The sequence below is a fragment of the Myotis lucifugus genome, unplaced genomic scaffold (assembly GCF_000147115.1).
Source record: "Myotis lucifugus unplaced genomic scaffold, Myoluc2.0 scaffold_78, whole genome shotgun sequence".
NCBI lineage: Eukaryota > Metazoa > Chordata > Mammalia > Chiroptera > Vespertilionidae > Myotis > Myotis lucifugus.
The window spans coordinates 881,987-903,472 of record NW_005871126.1 but is presented as its reverse complement, the minus strand read 5'-3'; the positions used below and the strand labels follow the sequence as shown (position 1 = coordinate 903,472).

General features: G+C 37.8%; 1 protein-coding gene across 2 annotated transcripts in view; it reads right to left on the bottom strand.

The window, feature by feature from the left end:
• Positions 1-21,486, bottom strand: part of BCAT1 (branched chain amino acid transaminase 1) — an 88,901-nt gene that overhangs the window by 33,674 nt on the left and 33,741 nt on the right. Inside the window, exons 1-5 of one of the 2 annotated variants that reach the window (XM_014457508.2) lie at positions 21,182-21,212; positions 21,037-21,108; positions 13,262-13,462; positions 4,005-4,115; positions 1,543-1,662 (exon numbers count right to left, since the gene is read on the bottom strand). In XM_014457508.2, coding sequence (XP_014312994.1) covers positions 1,543-1,662; positions 4,005-4,115; positions 13,262-13,462; positions 21,037-21,108; positions 21,182-21,184 — 507 coding nt within the window. In that variant the 5' untranslated portion in view covers positions 21,185-21,212. Of the gene's footprint in view, positions 1-1,542; positions 1,663-4,004; positions 4,116-13,261; positions 13,463-21,036; positions 21,109-21,181; positions 21,213-21,486 lie in introns of those variants that run through there. The other variant, XM_006090648.3, reaches the window with a different exon arrangement.

The window sequence follows — 21,486 nt, the reverse complement described above, 5'->3', positions numbered from 1 at the left end:
AAGGAATAAGAGATACTTAAAAACACATACAAACCAAAAGAATATTTACTCGATACATGAGAATAATTTCCAATGAGGGAAGAGGAGAGGAGTGGGAAATGAAGACAAAGGGGAATAAAACAACAAGAGGGACTTCATACGACCTATGACAACAAGTGCCATGAACTGAGGGGTGTAAATTAATAACCAGGTGCACCATGACTCCAAAAAATAACATTAAAGATCATAACAATCATCCCCTGTGATAAAGTTGAAATGGACAGGAACAGACTCAAGAGGGTTTCCATTGGTAGGAGTGGCCTGATAATAAAGGGTTTCCATTGGTAGGAGTGGCCTGATTAAAGCTGATTATCACAGGTTTTAATCAATGCAAATAAGCTGATCTCTAAAAACAGACTCAAGGTCCGAAGATTCTAGAATAGGGCTGTTAATATGAAACTTGTTAATAGTTATGCAAATGACAATTTAATGTTGTTTATAAGCACTCAAACGAATATATATCTCAAATAAGGTTACAGAAGAATACATTAAGTGTGAGCAAAACTCCAGTTAATGATTACAAATTGCTGCTTGTAACACCTAGTTTGCCAATCTATTCAGCTTCTTTAGTGCAGTAGAGGCTAATTGTGAAAAGATAAGATATAAATAAACAAAGGCTGTGAATAAAGATAATTCTTTCCATGGAACTGTTCTGATTATTGGTTAAATTATATGCGAAATGATTTTACAAGGTGATAAAAGGAAAAGAAAAGCATGTTTATAAAATGTTGTCCCTACCATCAGACTCAACCCCTCTAATGACACTTATTCTCAGCCCTGATATTATTAAGCACTGTCTCCCTCCACCACCTCTCTAATGGAAAGAGTGATGAAATCCGACTGATTGAAAAAGTGGAAGGCTAGGAGCAAAGATCACTGTAAGGCCCTGTAAGGACACAGTGCGCGTCATAGCGACCGGTCATTCCCAGTCATTCTGCTTTTAGGATCAATGTGCATATTACCCTTTTATTATATAGGATTCCTACTCACTGGTTATAGGGGAAGAGGGCCCTTCACTCCCACTCCTTACCCAAAGGGCAATCCTAAGACGTCAGGAAAATGAAAATAAAAAGTAGCAGCTCTCTTCCCTTTAAATTTCAAAATCATTTCTAGTTCTAGACCTGAAGAAGTACACCAGGAGCAGAGGCACTACACTGGTAAACTGAGGAAATAATGATTAGTCTTGATTAGAGGAAGGCAAACAACCTCATTCCTTGCTCATTCCTTTAATCATTTACATTCACATCCATGGCTACTTTTGTGCTATAATGGACGAGTTGAGTAGTTGTGATGGAAACTAGATGGTCCACAAAGCCTAAACTATTTACTCTCTGGCCCTTTAAAGAAAATGTTTGCTGACACTTGGTCTTGATTATCAAAAGAAAGGAGTCATTAGAGATGCTACTGGGAACTATTTCACACCCCACACTAGAAGTTTCACACAAGAATAAACAATGATAACTTCCCCACCAAAGTATCCCCAAACAGGGAGTCAGTTGGTACCTCAGTTCCAATGAGTGTAGGACGGATATATAGACTAGCAGATGTTGAATATGGAACCCATTCTTGATCCAATTTCACAAGCTGTAGAATACACTCCATAAGCTCTTCTTTGTCAAATCCCTGAAGAAACGAAAAACATGATGAATAATGGAATTTTCTTCATTTGTAGCAATATAATAGAATCCTCAAGAAAGCTTTAGACTGTTAAAAAAAAGTAATAAAACCAAATAAAAATTTTTCAGTGGTATTTCCTCCCCAATTATGATAGGGCAATGGACTATCCATATGGAGAAAATATAAAATTGGATCCCTACCTCTTACCACACCCCAAATATCAACTATAATTGGGTCATACACTTAAATGTGTAAAACATAAAACTTTTATTTTTTTAAAAAATACAAAATTTGGTGTCACCTTAAGGTAGAAAAGAATTCCTAAATAAGAGACATAAAGCACAAATCATAAAGAAAAATAGTGACTAAAATTTGACTATTTAAAACATAAGGACTTCTATTCTTCAAAAGATGTAAGAAGCAGGAACTGGGTGAAGTTATTTGTAACATAGCCAACAAAGATCATACTGGAATATGTTACAATATTCTGAAAATTAGTAAGAAAATACAGATTACCCAGTAGGAAAATGGACAAAAGCTAAGATGCAGTTTATTTCTAAGGAGGAACAGATTCTCATATACTAAATGAGTGACAATCAATAATAATAAAAGGGTAATATGCTAATTAGACCGGACGTCCATCCTTCTGGAACAAAGCCGGGGCCGGAGCAAAGCCACCTGGGTCCCGGGTGCTTGCTGGCAGCCGGGGGAAGAAAGGCCTACTCTTGCACGAATTTTTCATGCATCGGGCCTCTAGTTTGTAAAATAAGTAGTTTCTGCTCACTTGGAAGGATAGAGAAACATACTTTCAGAAATGTGGTAGGTTATCCAGGGTAGAAATAAGTCAGAAATATGTATCTGAATAGAGCTCATAACATCAGGATTTGGCTATTTAAATACTAATTTTTAACAGCAGTTACAGTGTAATAATATTACAGAAGTTAGGATTGCCAATCATATGGGACATAAAAGCCCCCTGTAACATCTGCTTGGGTCTCTGGTACTGCTGTCTAGACATAATGTTTAGTGGAAAGGGAACCTGACTAGGACTTTAAAAACGTGCACCCACTTTCTTACCCTTCATGCTGTGTGACTTTAGGCAAGTCATTTAACCTCTCTAGGCTTGAGTGTTCCTCTCTGTACGAAGGTGCTACTAAAATTTACCATACATACACCTTCTTGACCGTGGCTTACTGTTATGATTAACCAGATGAAGAATGTAAAACCACATAACAGTTTGTAGCATAGTTGCTATCCAATAAATATTACTGCCCTTTCCTTCTGTCCCCATTTTAATGTTTTCCCCAGTGATCTGTCTGTAATGGAAGAAGAATGAAACTAGGATCAAGTCCAAAGAACTTACCTTAATTTCCCTTCTGCTATCATATTATGGCCTTAGAAGGAAGCATGGGTCACAAAAACAAAAAGAAGGAAGAGCCTAGCTCCGTGGTTGGCAAACTGCGGCTCGCGAGCCACATGCGGCTTTTTGGCCCCTTGAGTGTGGCTCTTCCACAAAATACCACGTGCGGGCACACATACAGTGCGATTGAAATTTCATGGCCCATGCGCAGAAGTCGGTTTTCGGCCTGGGCGAGTCTATTTTGAAGAAGTACTGTTGATATTTGGCTCTGTTGACTAATGAGTTTGACAACCACTAGTAATAAGGAGTAGTTACTTGGGTTTAGCCATTCTGGGGTTCTTTAATGCACAGCTTGGGCTAGGTTTCTGGAGGCTAAGTCCTCAGAATATAGAAATGGCAGCTGGTCACATCTCAGGGAATGAAAGTAATCAACATCATTTCCACCTACATGTAAAGTTTAGCTTCTAAATCTAACCCACCTTATAATGAATTCTGCTCCATAACAAAGTCATAGCCAGGATCCAATGGCCATGAAAAACCATTTTGATATCATGGTGCATCTTTTTAAAACAAAACTTGGGGTAAAATATCCAAATAATGACTTAAATAACTATACTTGCTAGTGTCTAAAGCAATTAAGCAAAATGTCCCCAAAATACCTGTGTGGCACACCATGTTTTCCTTTTTCAATGTTATAATTTCATACAGACTTTAAATTTTATTTACTTTTGTTTGAGGCATGTTTTTATTCCTTATCCTTTTATTTAATACGCTTTAATCCCCCACAGACACTCTAAGAAATAGATTGAGGAATTGCCAAATGGTATTGGTTGCTTCCGTACATTTTTACCTCACTAATTTACAAAGTAAATCAGATATAACTTCAGTGTTCATATGGTTTGTACTGAATATATAAGTATTCCGAAGTTATTTCTTTGGTGGTAAACTTACGTCAAGAAAAACAAAAGAAATCCCTAAATTTACCTACCGGCAAAGTTGCCCTCAGAGCAGATCGGTGCATTCTATCCATGTTGAGGTTTGGCCGGAAGAGTCGAATTTTATTATCTACATCTCGAAATGCCTTCATTCCTTCAAATAACTGAGGATGAAAGAGAGATAAGTCTTAGAGGTTAAGTAAATGAAAACAATCCCTGTGTTCAAAGGAATGATTTGTCTGTGGGTGCTCATCTCCTTCATCCTGTAAAGCTGTTAACCCCCACCTCACCCAGAGACCCCTAAATCTAGAAATGCAAACAACTGACAGATTGGTAACAGTAATTGCAATAGAAAGAAGTCATTTTATTATCAATATCTGGTGGGGATGCAGTCATCCTGTGCTTAGATAGAGCCATATTGCCGATATATTTATGAGGATTAAACGAAAACCATCCCCAATCGCACAACATGGACCAACTGCCTAGACAACAGAGGCAGAAACTCAAAATAGCCAGGTATCTTTTCATTGAATCTGGCTCATTCAGACTCTGGATAGTAGATAATCTAGATATGACCAGAGCCGGTTAAGTTCCAAGAACCATAAAAACCAAGCAGGTCAAGACCATACTATGTCGGGGCTATGTCACCTTCCTAAATGTGCTGCCCCAGACAAATCACTACGCAGAGATGTGAAAAGACTGAGAAGCAGGTATGTACTGGCAAATACAAAAGAAAGGGGGAAATCAGTCATGTTAGTGGAAAATTTTAACACAGATTCTCTAGGTAACCAGCAGAAAAACAGGCTAAACTCAATAAAGGTATGAAAGACTTGAAAAAGAACAACAAACTAACCCACTGGACAAAGCCCAGCCCACACCACCTGCACAATGCCTGGTATTTCACATGTTCTCCACCAAAAATCAATACAAGAAATATAACTAGAAAATGTCTATAGTTTGGAAAAGAAGAAGCCCATTACAAAATAAAGCATGAGTCAAAGAAGAAAAACAATGGAAATGAGAAAATACGTGGAACTGAATGGTAATGAAAAGTAGGGCTATTAAGAGGCTCCGAGCCTTAAAGCTTACATGAGAAAAGAGAAGAAATATAAATCATGTAGCACAATTAAAAAGCACAAAATTCAATGTTGCCAGGGCAAATATAGGAGTAATTTATTAAATATAATCTGAGTAAAGTTTCAGTTAAAAGATAAGGCTATCAAATTGGACTCACTAAAAAACAACTGAAACAAAAAGATATAGAAAGCAATATATTATACAAATACTTTCTAAAATAAAGCTAGCAGGTGCAAGTAGTAGATAAATAAGCCTTAGATATTTAATGTACAGCATAGTGATCATAAGTAATATTGTACTATAAACTGCAAATGGCTAAAAAACTGGGTCTTAACTATTCCCACCACAACAAAGAAATGATAATTATGTGACATGATAGAGATATTAGCTAAGGCTACAGTGGCAATCGTACTGCAATATACACAACGGACACCTTAAGCTTATAGAATGTTATATGTCAATTATATATTTTTTAAAAAACTGGTGGGTTATATTACTAAATACAAAATGAAATAGGTAACATAGATTTTATTTACTTCACAATTCTTAAATTGTATGCATTTGATATAAGTTCAAATAGATGTAAAGATTATATAATAATATTGAGTAAAATAGATGCAAAATATACAAAAGGATAACACAGCATGACTAATTGGGATTTATCCCAGGAAGAGAGATTGGAAAATCAATTAATGAGATTATATTAAGTGTATGTGGGAACCAAGGGGAAAAAATATATGGTCTTCTCATTGGATGTGGTAAATGCATCTGATAAAATCGAACATTCATTTATGACTTTTTAAGGTTTCCCAGATAATTAAGAAAGATAAAAGAGAGCTTTCTTACATGACAAAGGATGTCTAAAACAAACTTGCAGAAAACATTATATTTAATGGTAAAACTTAAAGCTTGCCTTTTTGGATTGGGAACATCATAAATTGTCTGCTGTGACTACTTAAGTTCAATATTCTACAGCCAGTAATAATAAAATAAAATGCATTTCATTTAAAGAAAGAAAAAATAAAACTGTCATAGAGCATGAAATATAGAAAAGATTAAATATCTAGAGAATCCAGAAAAACTGACACAACCTCTTGAAATCATTTGCTTAGGCAAAGTAGCCAGATACAAAATTATACTTCTATGGAACAGCAACATAAAAACTATTTATGATAAAATTAAAGATAAAAACTATTTATGGTAAAATTAAAAGGAATACTAAGGTGGGAAAATCTAACAAAAGAAGTGCAAGGCCCATAAGGAAAATACAAAACTTTCCCAAGTCATTAAAGAGCTAGCTAAATGTAGAAAGCAATCTCATGCTCATAGATGGAAAGACTTAATATGATATGATGCCAATTCTTCCCAAATTAATTTATATATTGAGTGCAACCCAAATGAAAATCATGTCAGGGCATTTTATTTTCTCTTTACAAACTGAATTATGAAAGTTGACTGACTTGATAAACTGCATCTAAAAGTTATATGGAAAAGCAACTGACCACAGAGATCGAGGGCACTACGAAGAGCAAAACAGAAAGACGTGTCCTGGCAGACATCAAGACTCATTGTAATGATTTGGAGATTAAGACCGTGTGGTATTTGTGTAGGTAGACAAGTAACACACTGAAACAGAACAGAGACCCAGATGGACAAGACAATGGAACAAACTGGAGATACAGGAGCAGACCTATGAATATACAACAGAGGTGCTATGACATATCAGAGGGAAAAGGACAGTCTTTTTAAATAGTGCTGGGACAACTGGGTTATCTGTAGAAAAAAAAAAGAAGAAGAAGAAAAGGGAAAAAAAAAACAGAACTACTTCATATACAAACCAATCTAGGATTAAAGACCTAACTGTGAAAGGCAAAAACCAATAATATACCAGTAGGAGGATAGCTTCATAATCTAGGGGTAGGAGAAGAATCTTTAAACAAGATACAAAAGTATCAAATATAAAGCAAAGATTGATAAATTCAATTTTTAAAAAACAATGTATTTCTCATCATCAAAATATTATATACAGATGCAAGAGAAAAGTGTCCTTGCCCTTTCTCTCTGTCTGATTGTGGCAGACAAGACTGAATGGGGGAATACAGGAGAGAAAAAATTATATAGAGTAAAAAGAGTGAAGATATTTAAAACACATATAACTGACAAAGAACCCATATCCAAAATACTTCTACAAGTCAAAAAAAAGACAACACAATAGAAAAAGTGAATAAAAGATTCAAACAAGCAGGCCCCTCAAATAAGAAGATATCCAATTGGCCATTAAACATATGAAAAAGTGTGCATAAATTAATATCACAATAAGATGCCATTACACTAAATTGTTTAAGCTTTTAAAATCTGACTTTACTGAGACATGAAAAGTTTGTAAAACAATAGAAACATTTATTCATGGCTAGTGGGTATAAAAATGGTCAAAACCACTATGAAAAATAATTTCCCTATGCCTGTAAAATGGAAGATATATCCTATGACCAGTAGCACCATTCCTAGGTATATCCTTAAGCAGCATTTCTCACTTTTTTTTTTGGTGTCAGGATGCCTTAAAACTTATATATTTTTTAAAAATATATTTTATTGATTTTTTACAGAGAGGAAGGGAGAGGTATAGAGAGTTAGAAACATCGATGAGAGAGAAACATCGAGCAGCTGCCTCCTGCACACCCGCTACTGGGGATGTGCCCGCAACCAAGGTACATGCCCTTGACTGGAATCGAACCTGGGTCCCTTCAGTCCGCAGGCCAATGCTCTATCCACTGAGCCAAACCGGTTAGGGCAAAACTTATATTTTTAAAAGTTATGAAGATTTCAAAGAGCTTTTACTTATGATGTTTTTCTGTCAATATTTACCGTATTAGAAATCAGAAGTGAGAAATTTAATTATTTATAATTCTAAATCATAACAATTTTAAAGTATTTTAATGAAAAGTACCTCAATTTTTTCCAAAAGAATTAGTATGAAATGTGCTACTATTTTCAATTATTACAGATCTTTAATGTTTGGCTTAAGAGAAGACAACTGGATTTTCATATCTGTTTCTGCATTCAATTTTTTGCAGGATGTTGTTTTAATTGAAGCACGTGCCCAAAAGAAAACCCAATCTCACACAGATAAGTAGTTGAGACAGGGAGAGGTATTTCTGGTAGCCTTTTTCAGAGAATTATGGATATTCTTCTCTGTTCTCATTCCTAAACTTGTCAAGGGATGGTTCCTTAAAGGTTAGTTGTAATATAGAATCTGAAACCATATCAATGAAGTCTTCATAGTCTGTTAATTTATTAAAATCAATTGTCTACCAGACAGCGTTCAACTAGAGAAACAGAACCAGTAGGAAATATATGTAATATTAACAGACTTATTAGAAGAAATTGGCCAATGCAATTGGACTCACTGACTAGGTGAGTCCAAAATCTGTAGAGCAGGCAGCCAGAAAAAGAAGGTCACCAGCAGGCTGGACCCTCAGGTGTGAGCTGCAGCTCATCCACGTGGGGCAGTCAGGAAGGGAGAGGCAGAGGAAAAGAGGGAACACGCAGGTCTAGCTAATGTGTGGGGTCTCTGACCTCATGAAATCCTAAGGTCAGGCTCACCCAGAATTCTCTCCCTTCTGATTTACTTTAAATCAAACAATTAAGCCACATCTGAAAAATTCCTTCACAACAGCACCTACACTAGTGTTTGATGGAAGGTGTGTGTATGCAATAAAACAACCACTGCTTCCCTCAGCACACAAGAGAATGTCTTATAGTCCATTCTAACCAAAAGGAAGCTAAAAATGGAATTCTAGGGACTGTAGTTCAGACTAGCCAAACTGACATATCAAAGCCATTATGTGTTAACTATCATTGCAGTAATTATATTGCAATTAATAGGCATATCAAATCATTACATTGTGTATCTTAAATATGGTCCTATGTCAATTATATCTCAACAAAGCTGGAAACAAAAGTAAAAAAAAAAGCCATCAGAGCCTATCTTGCACTTTGAATCTTTACTTGTGCAAAAATTTGTCATGTCATGCAATGGCCATTTAGAAAATGTTGGTTCAATGAGTTATGCAGATCTTCCCAAAGCTAACATCTCTTTCATGTATTTTTTAAAACCTATTAACATCACCACTAATATCACCAGAAAATTACAGAGTGTATCAAAAGTAGGTGTCGAGCTGTTCATGTGGAAAATACAATATACAATACAACAAAATACAAAACAATGGAAATACAGTAATTAATAAATAATCATACAAGAATAAATTCTGTGCTTCACATATTCACAGCTGTAAACCTACTTTTGCCCACCCTGGATTTAGCAGCAGAAAGGGTTAAGTTCGCAGTGGTAAATCCAAGTTTTCTGAAATTCTAATTTCTACTGGAGGGCTAAAATGCTAGCATTGGCACCAAATAGAGTCCTTTGTTTCACTTGAAGTCACAGGCTCACTTTGTTCATTTTTTAAGAAAACACACACAATGTAATCCCATTTTTAAAAAAAGTTCATGCAAGGTTAATAGAAAAGTGAGGATAATCATTGCCAGAGACACAGGATTTGTGATGTGAAGGGGACACTGGAAGGCCTCTGGGGTGCTTAAGTGGTCTCTTTCTTTACCTAGATGAGCATTCATTTATAAATATTCATTAAATAATATATATATATATGTCATTTTTTCACATTATATTTAATTTCACTAAATATTTATTTCAACCAGAAAAAGAAGTGCCAGTCCGAAACCGGTTTGGCTCAGTGGATAGAGCATCAGCCTGAGGACTGAAAGGTCCCAGGTTCGATTCCGGTCAAGGGCATGTACCTGGGTTGCGGGCACATCCCCGGTGGGGGATGTGCAGGAGGCAGCTGATCGATGTTTCTCTCTCATCGATGTTTCTAACTCTCTATCCCTCTCCCTTCCTCTCTGTTTCACATTATATTTAATTTCACTAAATATTTATTTCAACCAGAAAAAGAAGTGCCAGTTATCATTTCATTTTATTTTATCCATATCCCTACTCATAGTTTACATTTCTCTCCTTCTCTATTTGAAACTTTCACTTATTTATCAATCAAAAATTTGCAGTATTAAAAAAAAACTACATGTAGTTGTGAATCTCAAAGCAACATGGATTCTAAAATCAATAGGGCTGATGAGTGGAAGAGAAAGATGGCCAAGAAAATCACTCTTATATTTACTTGTGTATTAAAAAATACAATAATTATTGAACTTAAAAAAATCATGTTGGCATATGATAACATAAGTGTGTCAGTATAAGAGAAAATGTTTCACCCAACATTTGGGAAGGAAACCTTTGAAATAAAGTATCTGCCTAACTTTCTCAGTGGGTGTTTAAAAAAAGAAAAGAATTCTGAGGGCAAGATCATGGCTAGTTTGTTTACCATCCTATCCCGAGCACTTTGCACAGTCCCAAGCACATAGTAGGCACTCAACATCCATTGAATGAGTGAACAGGAAATGAAACAAATATGCCTCATGAGAAAATTCAGGGACCCTGAGGTTCTCTGCACATGGCCATCACACTTCCTAAATTCCTATGATACTCCCCTAGCATCTCTCCTGTTAACTAAGTGCCAAACTGATGAAGAGGTAACCAAGCACATCGCTTTATCTCCCCATTTATCACTGATACATGTTACAGACTGTATTTTCCAATAATAGCCACACAATCTTTCCAGTCCCTCATGATCTTCTAGAACTTTGACATTCCTCATCGGGAGGTGAAGGGTATATATGGTATAGTACAGCCGTGGGCAAACTACGGCCCGCGGGCCGTTTGAAATGAATAAAACTAAAAAAAAAAAGACCATACCCTTTTATGAAATGATGTTTACTTTGAATTTATATTAGTTCACACAAACACTCCATCCATGCTTTTGTTCCGGCCCTCCGGTCCAGTTTAAGAACCCATTGTGGCCCTCGAGTCAAAAAGTTTGCCCACCCCTGGATAGTATATTCCCTCCTGTTGAATTTGGGCAGGCCTTTGTGATCACCATGACAACAGAGTATGGCAGAAGTAATGCTGTAATTTTGATTCTAGGTCATAAAAAGCACAGAGCTTCTATCAGAGCTCAGTTGCTTGTGACAAAAAAGCTCAAGTCACAGAGGACAAAGTCTAGCTACTCTCAGAACACCATACTTGGCGCACCATGTGGACAAAGAGTGATGCCAAGAAAGCCCCAGCATTTCAGCCACCACCTCTTTGAGTTTCATCAGACATATGTGTCAGGAAGCTTGAGCCAACTCCAATCCCAGCCACTATCTGACAGCAACCACATAAGAGACAACAAACCAAGAACTACCAGCCATCCTAGTCAACCCCCAGAATCATGCAAGATATGAAATGATAGTGGCTGTCCCAAGCTATTAATTTTGTTATGTCGCAATAGATAACTAATGTAAAACATAGTCCAGTTCTTAATGCAAAACAGCCCCTGTGTTTATATTATTCATGGAAGACTAATAATACAAATTTCAGTTTTTATCTAACAAAGGATAAAAGCAATTAAAGGTTTTTTAAAAAACTATCCTGGTCACAAAAATCTACATTGGCAAAACTAATCGACTCATTTAAATAGATATCCAGTGAGTTTTAAAAACCAATGGCTATCAAAATATTTTTTAACTTTCAAAATGACCTTAATCCTTTCTTGTTTACTTCCCACAAGCCAGTGATTCACAAAATGTGGTTCCGAGAGTATTAAGATGACATGGGAACTTAGAAATCAGAGCCTCAGAAGGTGGAGCCAGGTGATTCTAATGAAAGCTATGTGAGAATCACTGCCAGATTCCTTCTTTCAAGTTTATAAGCATTTTATTTCATTTGTTTTTTCACTGTACATAATGACATAGGCAAGGGCAGCTACCATTCTTATTTTATAATTAAAGAAACTGAGGATTGGACTAAATAATGTAAGAACTGATCGAAGTTGATACAGTTAAAACACAAAGATGGGAATGGAAGCTTAGACTTCCAAATTCAACATTTAGTGGATACATTGGGGCAGCTAATATGTTTCTGATGATTTGAATTTATAATTTTGAACAAGTTAACTGGACAGGCCTTTTTGTAATTTTAGTATATATGTTTGGGGAAACCATAACAGAGATTATGAGCTTGCCATTTGAACCCTGACTCCTCCCTAAATGCTACACAATTTTGAACAAGAAATTTAACTTTTCTGAAGCTGCTTCTATAATAGGTGATAATAATGTTTCAAGGGATAGTAATAATAGCTAATAACAAGGCTCTCATTATGCATCAGGTATGGCTCTATATGCTTAAATGAATCACCTTACCTTCTTCTTATAACATTATGAGGTAGGTATTATCATCACTTCAATTTCATCATTAAAAAATTGGAAGCATACAGTCATTAAATAAGTTTCCCAAGTACCCTTTAGAGCAACAGAGACAGAACTTCAGCCCAGAAAGTTGGAATCCAGAAATATATGCTTTCTCACTTAAAATAATAACATGAGATGACCCATTATAAAGTACCCAGTGCAGGGCACACTGCAGGAATTCAATTTAAAAAATTCATTATTGTTATGAATATTTAATATTACCATCTTTTAGTCCCTTAATAGGTAGACTATTGCTTATTTTAAGCATCCCAATATTCTAAGTATGTCTAACACATTACAAGTAAGTACAATAAAATCAGGGTCAAGGGAATGGGGAGTGTATTGTGTATCTGGCTAAGTGTGAATCCTATGAAGGACCAGAGAAAGCATCTCTAAATACTTAATGCTTATAATTATTCCACTCATGCCTGAAGGATGACCTTTAATTACATGTCCCTCAACATGCATAACTACACATTGCTGGTCATAAAAACATGCACTTAGCATTAAAATCTAACCAAATTATTGTACCCAATGGCCTCTTCTCAACCATTAGAAGATCTGAGAAGACAGGTGACTTTGTAAAATATTAAAAGTAAATTCTTTTTTATTGCAAAGTTTCTTACCGTCTCTCTTATTTGCTCTAAATGACTTTTATTGATGTTATAGAAAACTCAAGAATATCTAAAAAATTAGTTAAGACTTACCTTCAATGAGACTGTCTATAGGAAAAGTTTCAAAGACATTTATGACTCCCTTTAGTAAATATGACCAAGTCCATGCTTCCCAAAAGCTATTGTAGCAGAGGGAGCTACTTGGTGCCCCCAGTGAAGAGCAAGCATGTTACCACCCTCCACTGCAGTGCACTCACCTCCACTGCGTAGTGCAGAGCCGACGAGGCAGGGTGCAACGACAGGTTTTGAAAAGGCTTGATGTGTGGTTTCTCCCATCCAAACTCGGAGGACCACTCGATTGTCAACATGTGGTCCGTGAAAACGGTTCCAAAAACCACAGTATTTGGGTCAGGTTTCTCCTTTAAAATGGTGGCTGGTGTGATTATTAGATCTTTAGCCTAGGGGGAAAAAAATCAGCCCCATTAGAGAAAAGTAACTGAACATCTACTGGCTACAAATAAAGAGAGTAAAAAAACAACATAAAATTTAAGTCATTAGCCACTGAAAACTGAAATCGCTTGACTCTTTTTTTTCTATCCCCCAAATTTATTTATCTTACAATTGGAACTGTGTACCTTTTGATCACCTTCACCCATTTCCCCTATCCACACTTGATTTTTTATTTTATTTTTTATTGATTTGAGAGAGAGAGAGAAATATGTTGTTCCACTTATATATGCATTGATTGCCTGATTCTTGTATGTGCCCTGACTGGGGACCAAACCCGAAACCTTGGTATATTGGGATGATGCTTTAACTAACTGAGCTACCCGGCCATTGGTATATTGGGATGATGCTTTAACTAACTGAGCTACCCGGCCACAGACCCCACTTTTATTTTATTTTATTTTTTTATATGTATGTATTTAATCCTAAAAAAGGCAGACTGCCACATATAGTGCCTCATATGTGTTTTTATTTTTTTAATGTGTTTCCTATTTATTTCAAAGAGGAAGAGAGAGGGATAGAAATATCAATGATGAGAGATAATCATTGATCAGCTGCCTCCTGCATTCCCCCAATGGGAATCAAGCCAGCATGTGCCCTGACTAGGAATCCAACCATGACTTCCTGGTTCATAGGTCGACACTCAACCACTGAGCCACACCAGCTGGGTGTAGCATCTCACTTGGATGTGTCTGAAGTCTTGGAAGCTTGACTACCCTATATTCTCCTACAGATGGACCTTAAGAGCTTGTTTGGAGGTTCTAGCAGAGGAGCACAGCTACTGTGTACTCTTGATCAAAGACCAGTCCTCTTCTCTGGGGAAAAGTTCGTCCTCTTGATTAAGCGTGCAACTTCGGGAGGAAAGCACCTAGATTGCACCTGGATCAGTGAGGGAGGGAGGAAGGGGACACCTGCCTAGCCAGCCAGATCAGCTGAATCAACCCCGGTGGTCAAAGAGGTGACAGATGTTGCAGCCAGATCGCCCTCACATCCCCCACTTGACTTTTAAATGTTGGCAACTGACTCAGAAATTTAACAGTACGTGAGTCAAACAAATCATGCCGGCATTCAGAATCGTGCCTGTTGTTTGAAATCTCAGCCATGTATACTGCCTAATAAGTATCTGAACCAAAATTCAGTGATATACAGAAACAGGGACAAAAATAGCAGATGGAGTAAAATGATGAAAAAGGAGAACACATTGTTATAATCATTGGGCTCATGTTTAGCGCTTGGCAAAGAAGAAAGGGAGGTCATCTCTAATAAATATAGCAACACCAGCAATAACTTGTTGTCATTAAGAAGTGAACATCTTGGTGATGGTTATAGTTCAACTCCCCCAAAGAAGCCTTAACCACCTCCCCGTCCCCCGCAACTCCCACCCCAGAGAGAACTATAGAAGCAAAGAGCAGAACGAAGCAACTGTGTTCCTCTTTAAACACAGAGAAGTAGAAAATGAACACCAACATATTAATCCTCTGTCTGTACTGAGGAAACAATGAACAAAGGAAGCTCTGACTAAGAGAAAGATAAATGAGAGTAATAGGAAATAATCTCACACATCAGTATTTCACCAACACACCACATAGCCAGCTTGTACATTACAAATGACCAAACACAAATACATGCAAGTCACAGGCAACACCATCAGTAACTTTTTAATAGCCATAGAATGCTGACAAAAACCACAGGTGACGGAAGGTTTTGACCAGTTATAAAACAATATTAACTAGGCACAGGTTCAACCTGTTAACAAGCTGTAAGGAAGGTCAAACTCCACTTATTTAAACACAAAAAGTACTTATCCATCCCCCCACACCCCAAAATCAAATATAGGTCTTCACTTTATCTCATCAGCTCTTATCATTATTTTTAAACGATCTAATTACTTTTGATTAATTCACTGCCTTACAGCTGCCTTAATCATTTGGTTATATTATACATGATGACCAGTTTTATTTTTAGAATAATATTCTGGCTGAAATGCATTCTAAAACAAAAGCTCATTACAAATCTAAAATGGAACATAATATTTTTTCCAAAACTTGGTCTCTATTTCTAACATTCATATTACTTTCTACTTCTTTCCTTCTTACCCCTTAATGTGTTGAATAAGGGCAATGCATGTTTATTATTTTACTTAAAAACTTGACTGTAAAGAAGGGAACAAAATGAAAAGTATAAAATCCCCAACTACTTTCCAGGCCACCGCATTCCCACTCCCCAGAGATGACCTTCACTAACAAATTCCTTTGTGTATTTTTCTGTATTTTCTGTGCATCGTGTTACTTCCAAGGTCATTTGTCATTCTCATATTCTCACAACCCTTGGTTTCCCACATCAGTCACTGAACCGAGACACTTGTCCTTTCAAGTATTTCTTTAGTAGGTCTGATACCTCAATTGCTACTACCCCCTCAGTAGCAAATACTCTGTATCTTTTTCCTGTTCAATGTCCAAGAACAGTTACATGGCTACAGATTCATGTCCAAACAATTTAGCCCAACTCCCTTTTTCAAATCTACCTCTCACTAATTAATGTTCTGCACAAGTCTTTTACTTATCATTTATTGATGCATCCAGCGGCACATAAATCAAAAACTAATAGGAGTTGGTTTTCTCACAGAACAAGTCTGGAGGAGCCAGGCCTGGCAGTGTTCTGGAACCCTGCGGTTCTGTGATTTTTCTTGGCTTCTCCTCGGGGTTAAAAAAGGCTGCTGCAGAGGTAGCTTCAGTTTTAATGATCTAACCAAAGTCTAGAGGAAGAGTGGCGAGGACGATGGCAGACTTTTCTGTTCCCTTTAATCACAAAAGCAAAATTTTGCCAGAATATTTCTTACGCCTTATTGAATAGAAATGTGTCACGTGGATCTCTCTAGCTGCAAGGAAGCCGGGGAATGCAAGGTTGTCACCCAGGGCCAGTCAGTGAACTGCAAACAAAATCAAGGTTCTGTAACAAGGGACAAGAGGTTGGTGGGATGGTATTTTGGGTACATATCAGCCCAGTGCCAGAAAACAGTACAAGTCCTTAAGAATTCTGGGTTGCATACCTTTGTCTAACGTGGAAGGAAAGACAGAAGGACTAAAACATGGCTACAGAAGCCCTCTCCGCCACCCCTTTTTTCTCCCTACCATTTCCTCCACTTGTAGCACGGGACACGAGATGCCCCCAGTTTATCCAAACTCTCTTCTTTCCTGCTCCAGCAGTGAGTGTGGAAACTGGCAGCCCCATCTGGCTCAGTAACCTGTTGCAGTCTCTTCAGTTTTCAAACTCCCTAGCATTTGCTTTACTTACTGCTCATACAACCTCTCTCTATAGACAGCTTACCCTGCAAAAGGCTTGGTTTGGTTTCATAAAATCCTTTTAATTGATAGGAACAACTGGGAAATGGGAGCCATGTTTCTTTCTTGTGTTGGCCTAACTCTCATTTAGCACAGCAACTATTATACATATCACTTATGTCTGATTAATTCAGTTCTGAACTTCACAGAACTTGAATTGATCTTCATGGTTTGGATACTGACAATAGACTGGTACAGTTTTGTTCTCTTTTAAATGTACTTACCATAGTTCATAAAAGACCTTTTGTTGTTGCAAACCCTTAAAGAATCAATGCCCATTATATAATTTTTACTTTTCTAAAAACTCTTCTTTTTTTAATGTATTTTTATTGATTTTAGAGAGGAAGGGAGAGAGAGAGAGAAAAAAACATCAATGATGAGAGAGAATCATTGATTGGCTGCTCCTGCATGCCCCTACCCCCCCCCCCCCCCCTAACTGGGGATCTACCCTGAGGCCTGGGCTTGTGTCCTGACTGGGAATTGAACCATTACCTCCTGGTTCATAGGTCGATGCTCAACCACTGAGCTACACCCATTTGGGCTGAAGACTCTTAAAATACCTCTGGACCACCCATGATGAGCCATTGGCCCAGATAGATCTACTTAGTTAATGACAAAACAGAGATACTGAATAAGGTGTTTTTATGCTCAACTTAGTGCTCTTATAGTAAGAACTTGCTAATCCTAGTTAAGTTTCTGGAAATTGAATATAAAAAATATGTATTACTAGGTAAACCACTACATTCTTTTGTAAGACATGCAATTTCTTATGATGTGAGTAGGAGCCCTCTAACTTTCTGCATAAGGATTGCCCTCCATGCAGTTTTTCAAAGTAATGCACTATTTGGTGACTTTAGAGTTTCATCAACCATTCCAATTGTCTTTTATTTGGGAAAATTCATGCAATTCTGGAAACTAAGAATAACAGTTGTTAACTTGAGTTAAAAAAGAAATTACCCAAGAATACTAAATTTAAAAAATTAGATGATACAGTTGAATGAAGTTGAAAAGTACACAATATTAACTAAAGGTGTGTGATAGGTTTTGAGTAGGTATGAAATGAAGTTCTAAGGTAAAAAAATCACTGACATGAAAGAAACAAATTTCATAAACAATTTTTACCTGTGTTCTTTAAAAACCAATTTCTTTTTCTACATTTCCTTTCTGAAGATGGATAAACATTAACTATTTGTAAAATGCTACTTTCTCCTGCATAATTCATCTGTCTGTTTCCAATGCCCCATGACTCCTGATGACTTCAAGTCAGGAAGTTTCATACCAGATACTTGTGGAAAAATTTGGAAGGCCACCATGACTGGATTGTGACATGACAAGAAATACTGGCAAAAACAGAGCATATTAAAAAAACAACAATTTTTTAACTCAAAACATGTGCTTGGGTAATCCTTTCCTCTGAAATGGGGAAGCCCACAGGAGGCTAGTGCAATTTGGCTGAGAGCTCTGAGGACTGTATTAGCCAGCACTCTTCTGCTTCTGCCCGCCACTTACTACTGCATCTGCAAGTCTCTGCATTGGCCACAACACTTCAACTATCAAAGACTATCTCCGCATTACAACTGTAGCAGAAATTGCATAATTGTGTTCTATAATAAGTGCAATTTTTTTCTATTGGGAAAGTGTTAGGTGTTCTGTTCATTATCTTTCAGAGTCACTCAAAAGCCAATAAGGAGGTATGCAGAGGAGAATTACAGATTTGGAGTGTCACACTCTGGGATCTGTAGAGCAGAGGAGTGGGAAGAAAAAGACAGCTGGCCTTTTGGAAACCAAGAAGACTCTGGGGTCCGCAAAAAGATGCCTTGGATGCCCCGGTCATAAGGCATCTCATAGCTGGCCCCCGCTGGAAACCTGCATTCTCACTGTAAAATGGCCACTTCAAAATGGGGGAGAGGATGCAATATGAAAACTATCCCCAAGAGACCCAATGGCAACTTAAAAGTCATAAATGGGGTTAATCGAGAAAGAGAGCCCAGGCCAATTTGGCTTAGTGAATAGAGCATTGGGCCACGGACTGAAGGGCCCTGGGTTCGAGTCTGATTAAGGGCATGTACCTCTGTTGCAGGCTCGATCTGCAGACCTGGTAGGGGGCACGTGGGGGAGGCAACCAATCTATGTGTCTCTCACACTGATGTTTCTCTCTCTCTCTCTCTCTCTCTCTCCTCTCTCCTCTCTCCTCTCTCCCTTCTACTCTCTCTATAAATCAATGTAAAAATATCCTTGGATGATATTTTTTTTAAAAGAGATTTAAAAATAGGTCAAAAGCAAAGATGTTCCTATAAACTCCACCATTTCCTCCCCCAAGTTATCAATTTCATTTACAAGCACCATTAGAACACATGTTTTGATAGGTAAATACATGAATGTAGAATGTCAATATGCACCCTCCCCCCCCAACTAAAATCGAATACATGGAAGTCTAAATTAACAAATAAAGACATAATTTACTTTGTGAATTCTTTACTTTGCAAAAAAATATATATATTCTATGTTTAAAGTTTAAAGAGCATGTTCCACCTCCCAGGAGCATGCTCATGCCTTTCCCTTCCCTCTCTCCTTCCCCCACAGGCAGGCATCTCCTAGACCAGGGGTGGGCAAACTTTTTGACTCGAGGGCCACAATGGGTTCTTAAACTGGACCGGAGGGCCAGAACAAAAGCATGGATGGAGTGTTTGTGTGAACTAATATAAATTCAAAGTAAACATCATTACATAAAAGGGTACGGTCTTTTTTTTTTTTTTTAGTTTTATTCATTTCAAACGGGCCGGATCCGGCCTGCAGGTCGTAGTTTGCCCACGGCTGTCCTAGACACTAAGGGTCCTAGGAGACTAGCAACCACGAGTGTCATGGGCAGTGGCAGCAAGTCCTGGGCTAACCCCCTAAGCTTGTCTCCTAGGCCCATTTTCCACTTTTCTGTGACTTCTCAGTGAGCCAAAGCAGCCCCACCAAGGTTCATTTCTTTCCTATGACATTTCTAGGGAGCGAAGCAGCCCCACCAAGGCCTCTCCTGCTGCTTCTTCTATCCTAAGCCCTTCCTTGTTTCACTGTCCCCAGCTCTAATAAACATACTCTCAAAAAAAAAAAAGTATAATGAACTTCTGGGGAAAGTTGTATTTATCTATACCCTTTGAGGAATTTATTGACTGTATAAGATAATCCTTAGAGATGATCAAGTATGAGTCCCCTTTATCTTACTCTCTCAAAAACCCATCTCAACATCTAAGTTCCCAAAAATGTATTAGAAGCAGATCGGCTACAAGGTTGTAGAGGATATTATCTCTAAAGGACCAGGAATAATATGGACAATAAAATTCACAAACTTATTTTAATGAGGGAATGACTATATTCTAATGTTTTGATTTTTTTTAAAAAAAACCTGAGAGCAGAGACTTTATCTTGCCTGTGTTTTTGGACATCCACTGCCCAGCACAGTGCCTGGTACTCAGTAAGAGTTGGGTGTGTGTGTAAAATTGATGAGTCAAGGTTCACTCCCTCTCTGCATCCTGCCAGGATGTGAGGTCATGAGGACACGCTGTGCTATGGTTGACAATGGATAGTGACTGAGACAGGCAGCAGGAGAGCAGAACCAGCCTAAAGAGAAGCAGCAAACCCTCCAGGGTTGGGGAGGGAATATAGTGATTTATAGAGAAAGTCATATTTCACATTTGTATTTTCATGATCCCCTTATTCTACTTGAATAAGATTCTTTCTCAGGTGCCCCTTGCTATTCCTCTGTGAAGTATGAGATTTAATACATAAACCCACAATTCAGAGAGGAAAGAAGAAAACACAACACTTTAAATGTAAAATATTAGGCGCTGCTTAAAAAAAAAATTATGAGTTTAAATCTTTCCAGAAATGGAGTAAAGGTGACACTTATTATACAATCAGATAAACCTTTAGGTGAATAGTCACGAATTGATTACTTGCCAAGAGAAAGTTATGATTTATGAAATACTGCAAGTAGTGAACTGCCCTGTAGTTTTAGATGTGATGAATGTACTCCGGCTCCCCAAATTGTTTTCCCCCTAAGAGTGGAATTTAAAATGCACAGCAGCATATCAAACTACTGTATAACCCGCACGGTGAAAATCGCCCCAAAATGTCAACAAGCAATGAATTTATCCAGTCGAATTGTTGTTTCACGGAATCTCAGGCAGATGACTTACCTTCAACGTTCCCATGACCGGTTTTGATCCTGCTTCTCCCATACATTCCTCCAAGCATCCATTATTGCAGTCCTTAAAGAAGAATGACATCCATTAAGCAAAGCCAGGTGGGTAACTGGGGCCTGGGGTATTCACTGTCACTCACCATTACCAGGTGGGCTCCGCAGCGGCACCCAAACAAGCAGGGAAAGGAGGATGGAAGGAACACCCAGGCACAGCCCCAAGGAGAGCGCTGCCCTTCACCCCCCCACCCTGCCCCAGGTCGTGGCTGCTTCTGTCCTCCGCCGCTGGCTTAGAGCAGGCTTAGAGCAGGCTGCTTAAAATCCGCAGAGCCAAGGTTCACCAGCAACAAACAGGAAGGTACAGGAAGGTAATTGTCTCCAGATAAGTCGTCTAGACTAGGGCTAGACTAGGCTTTAAGCCATTTATAGAAAAATCTCCCGGGCGCGC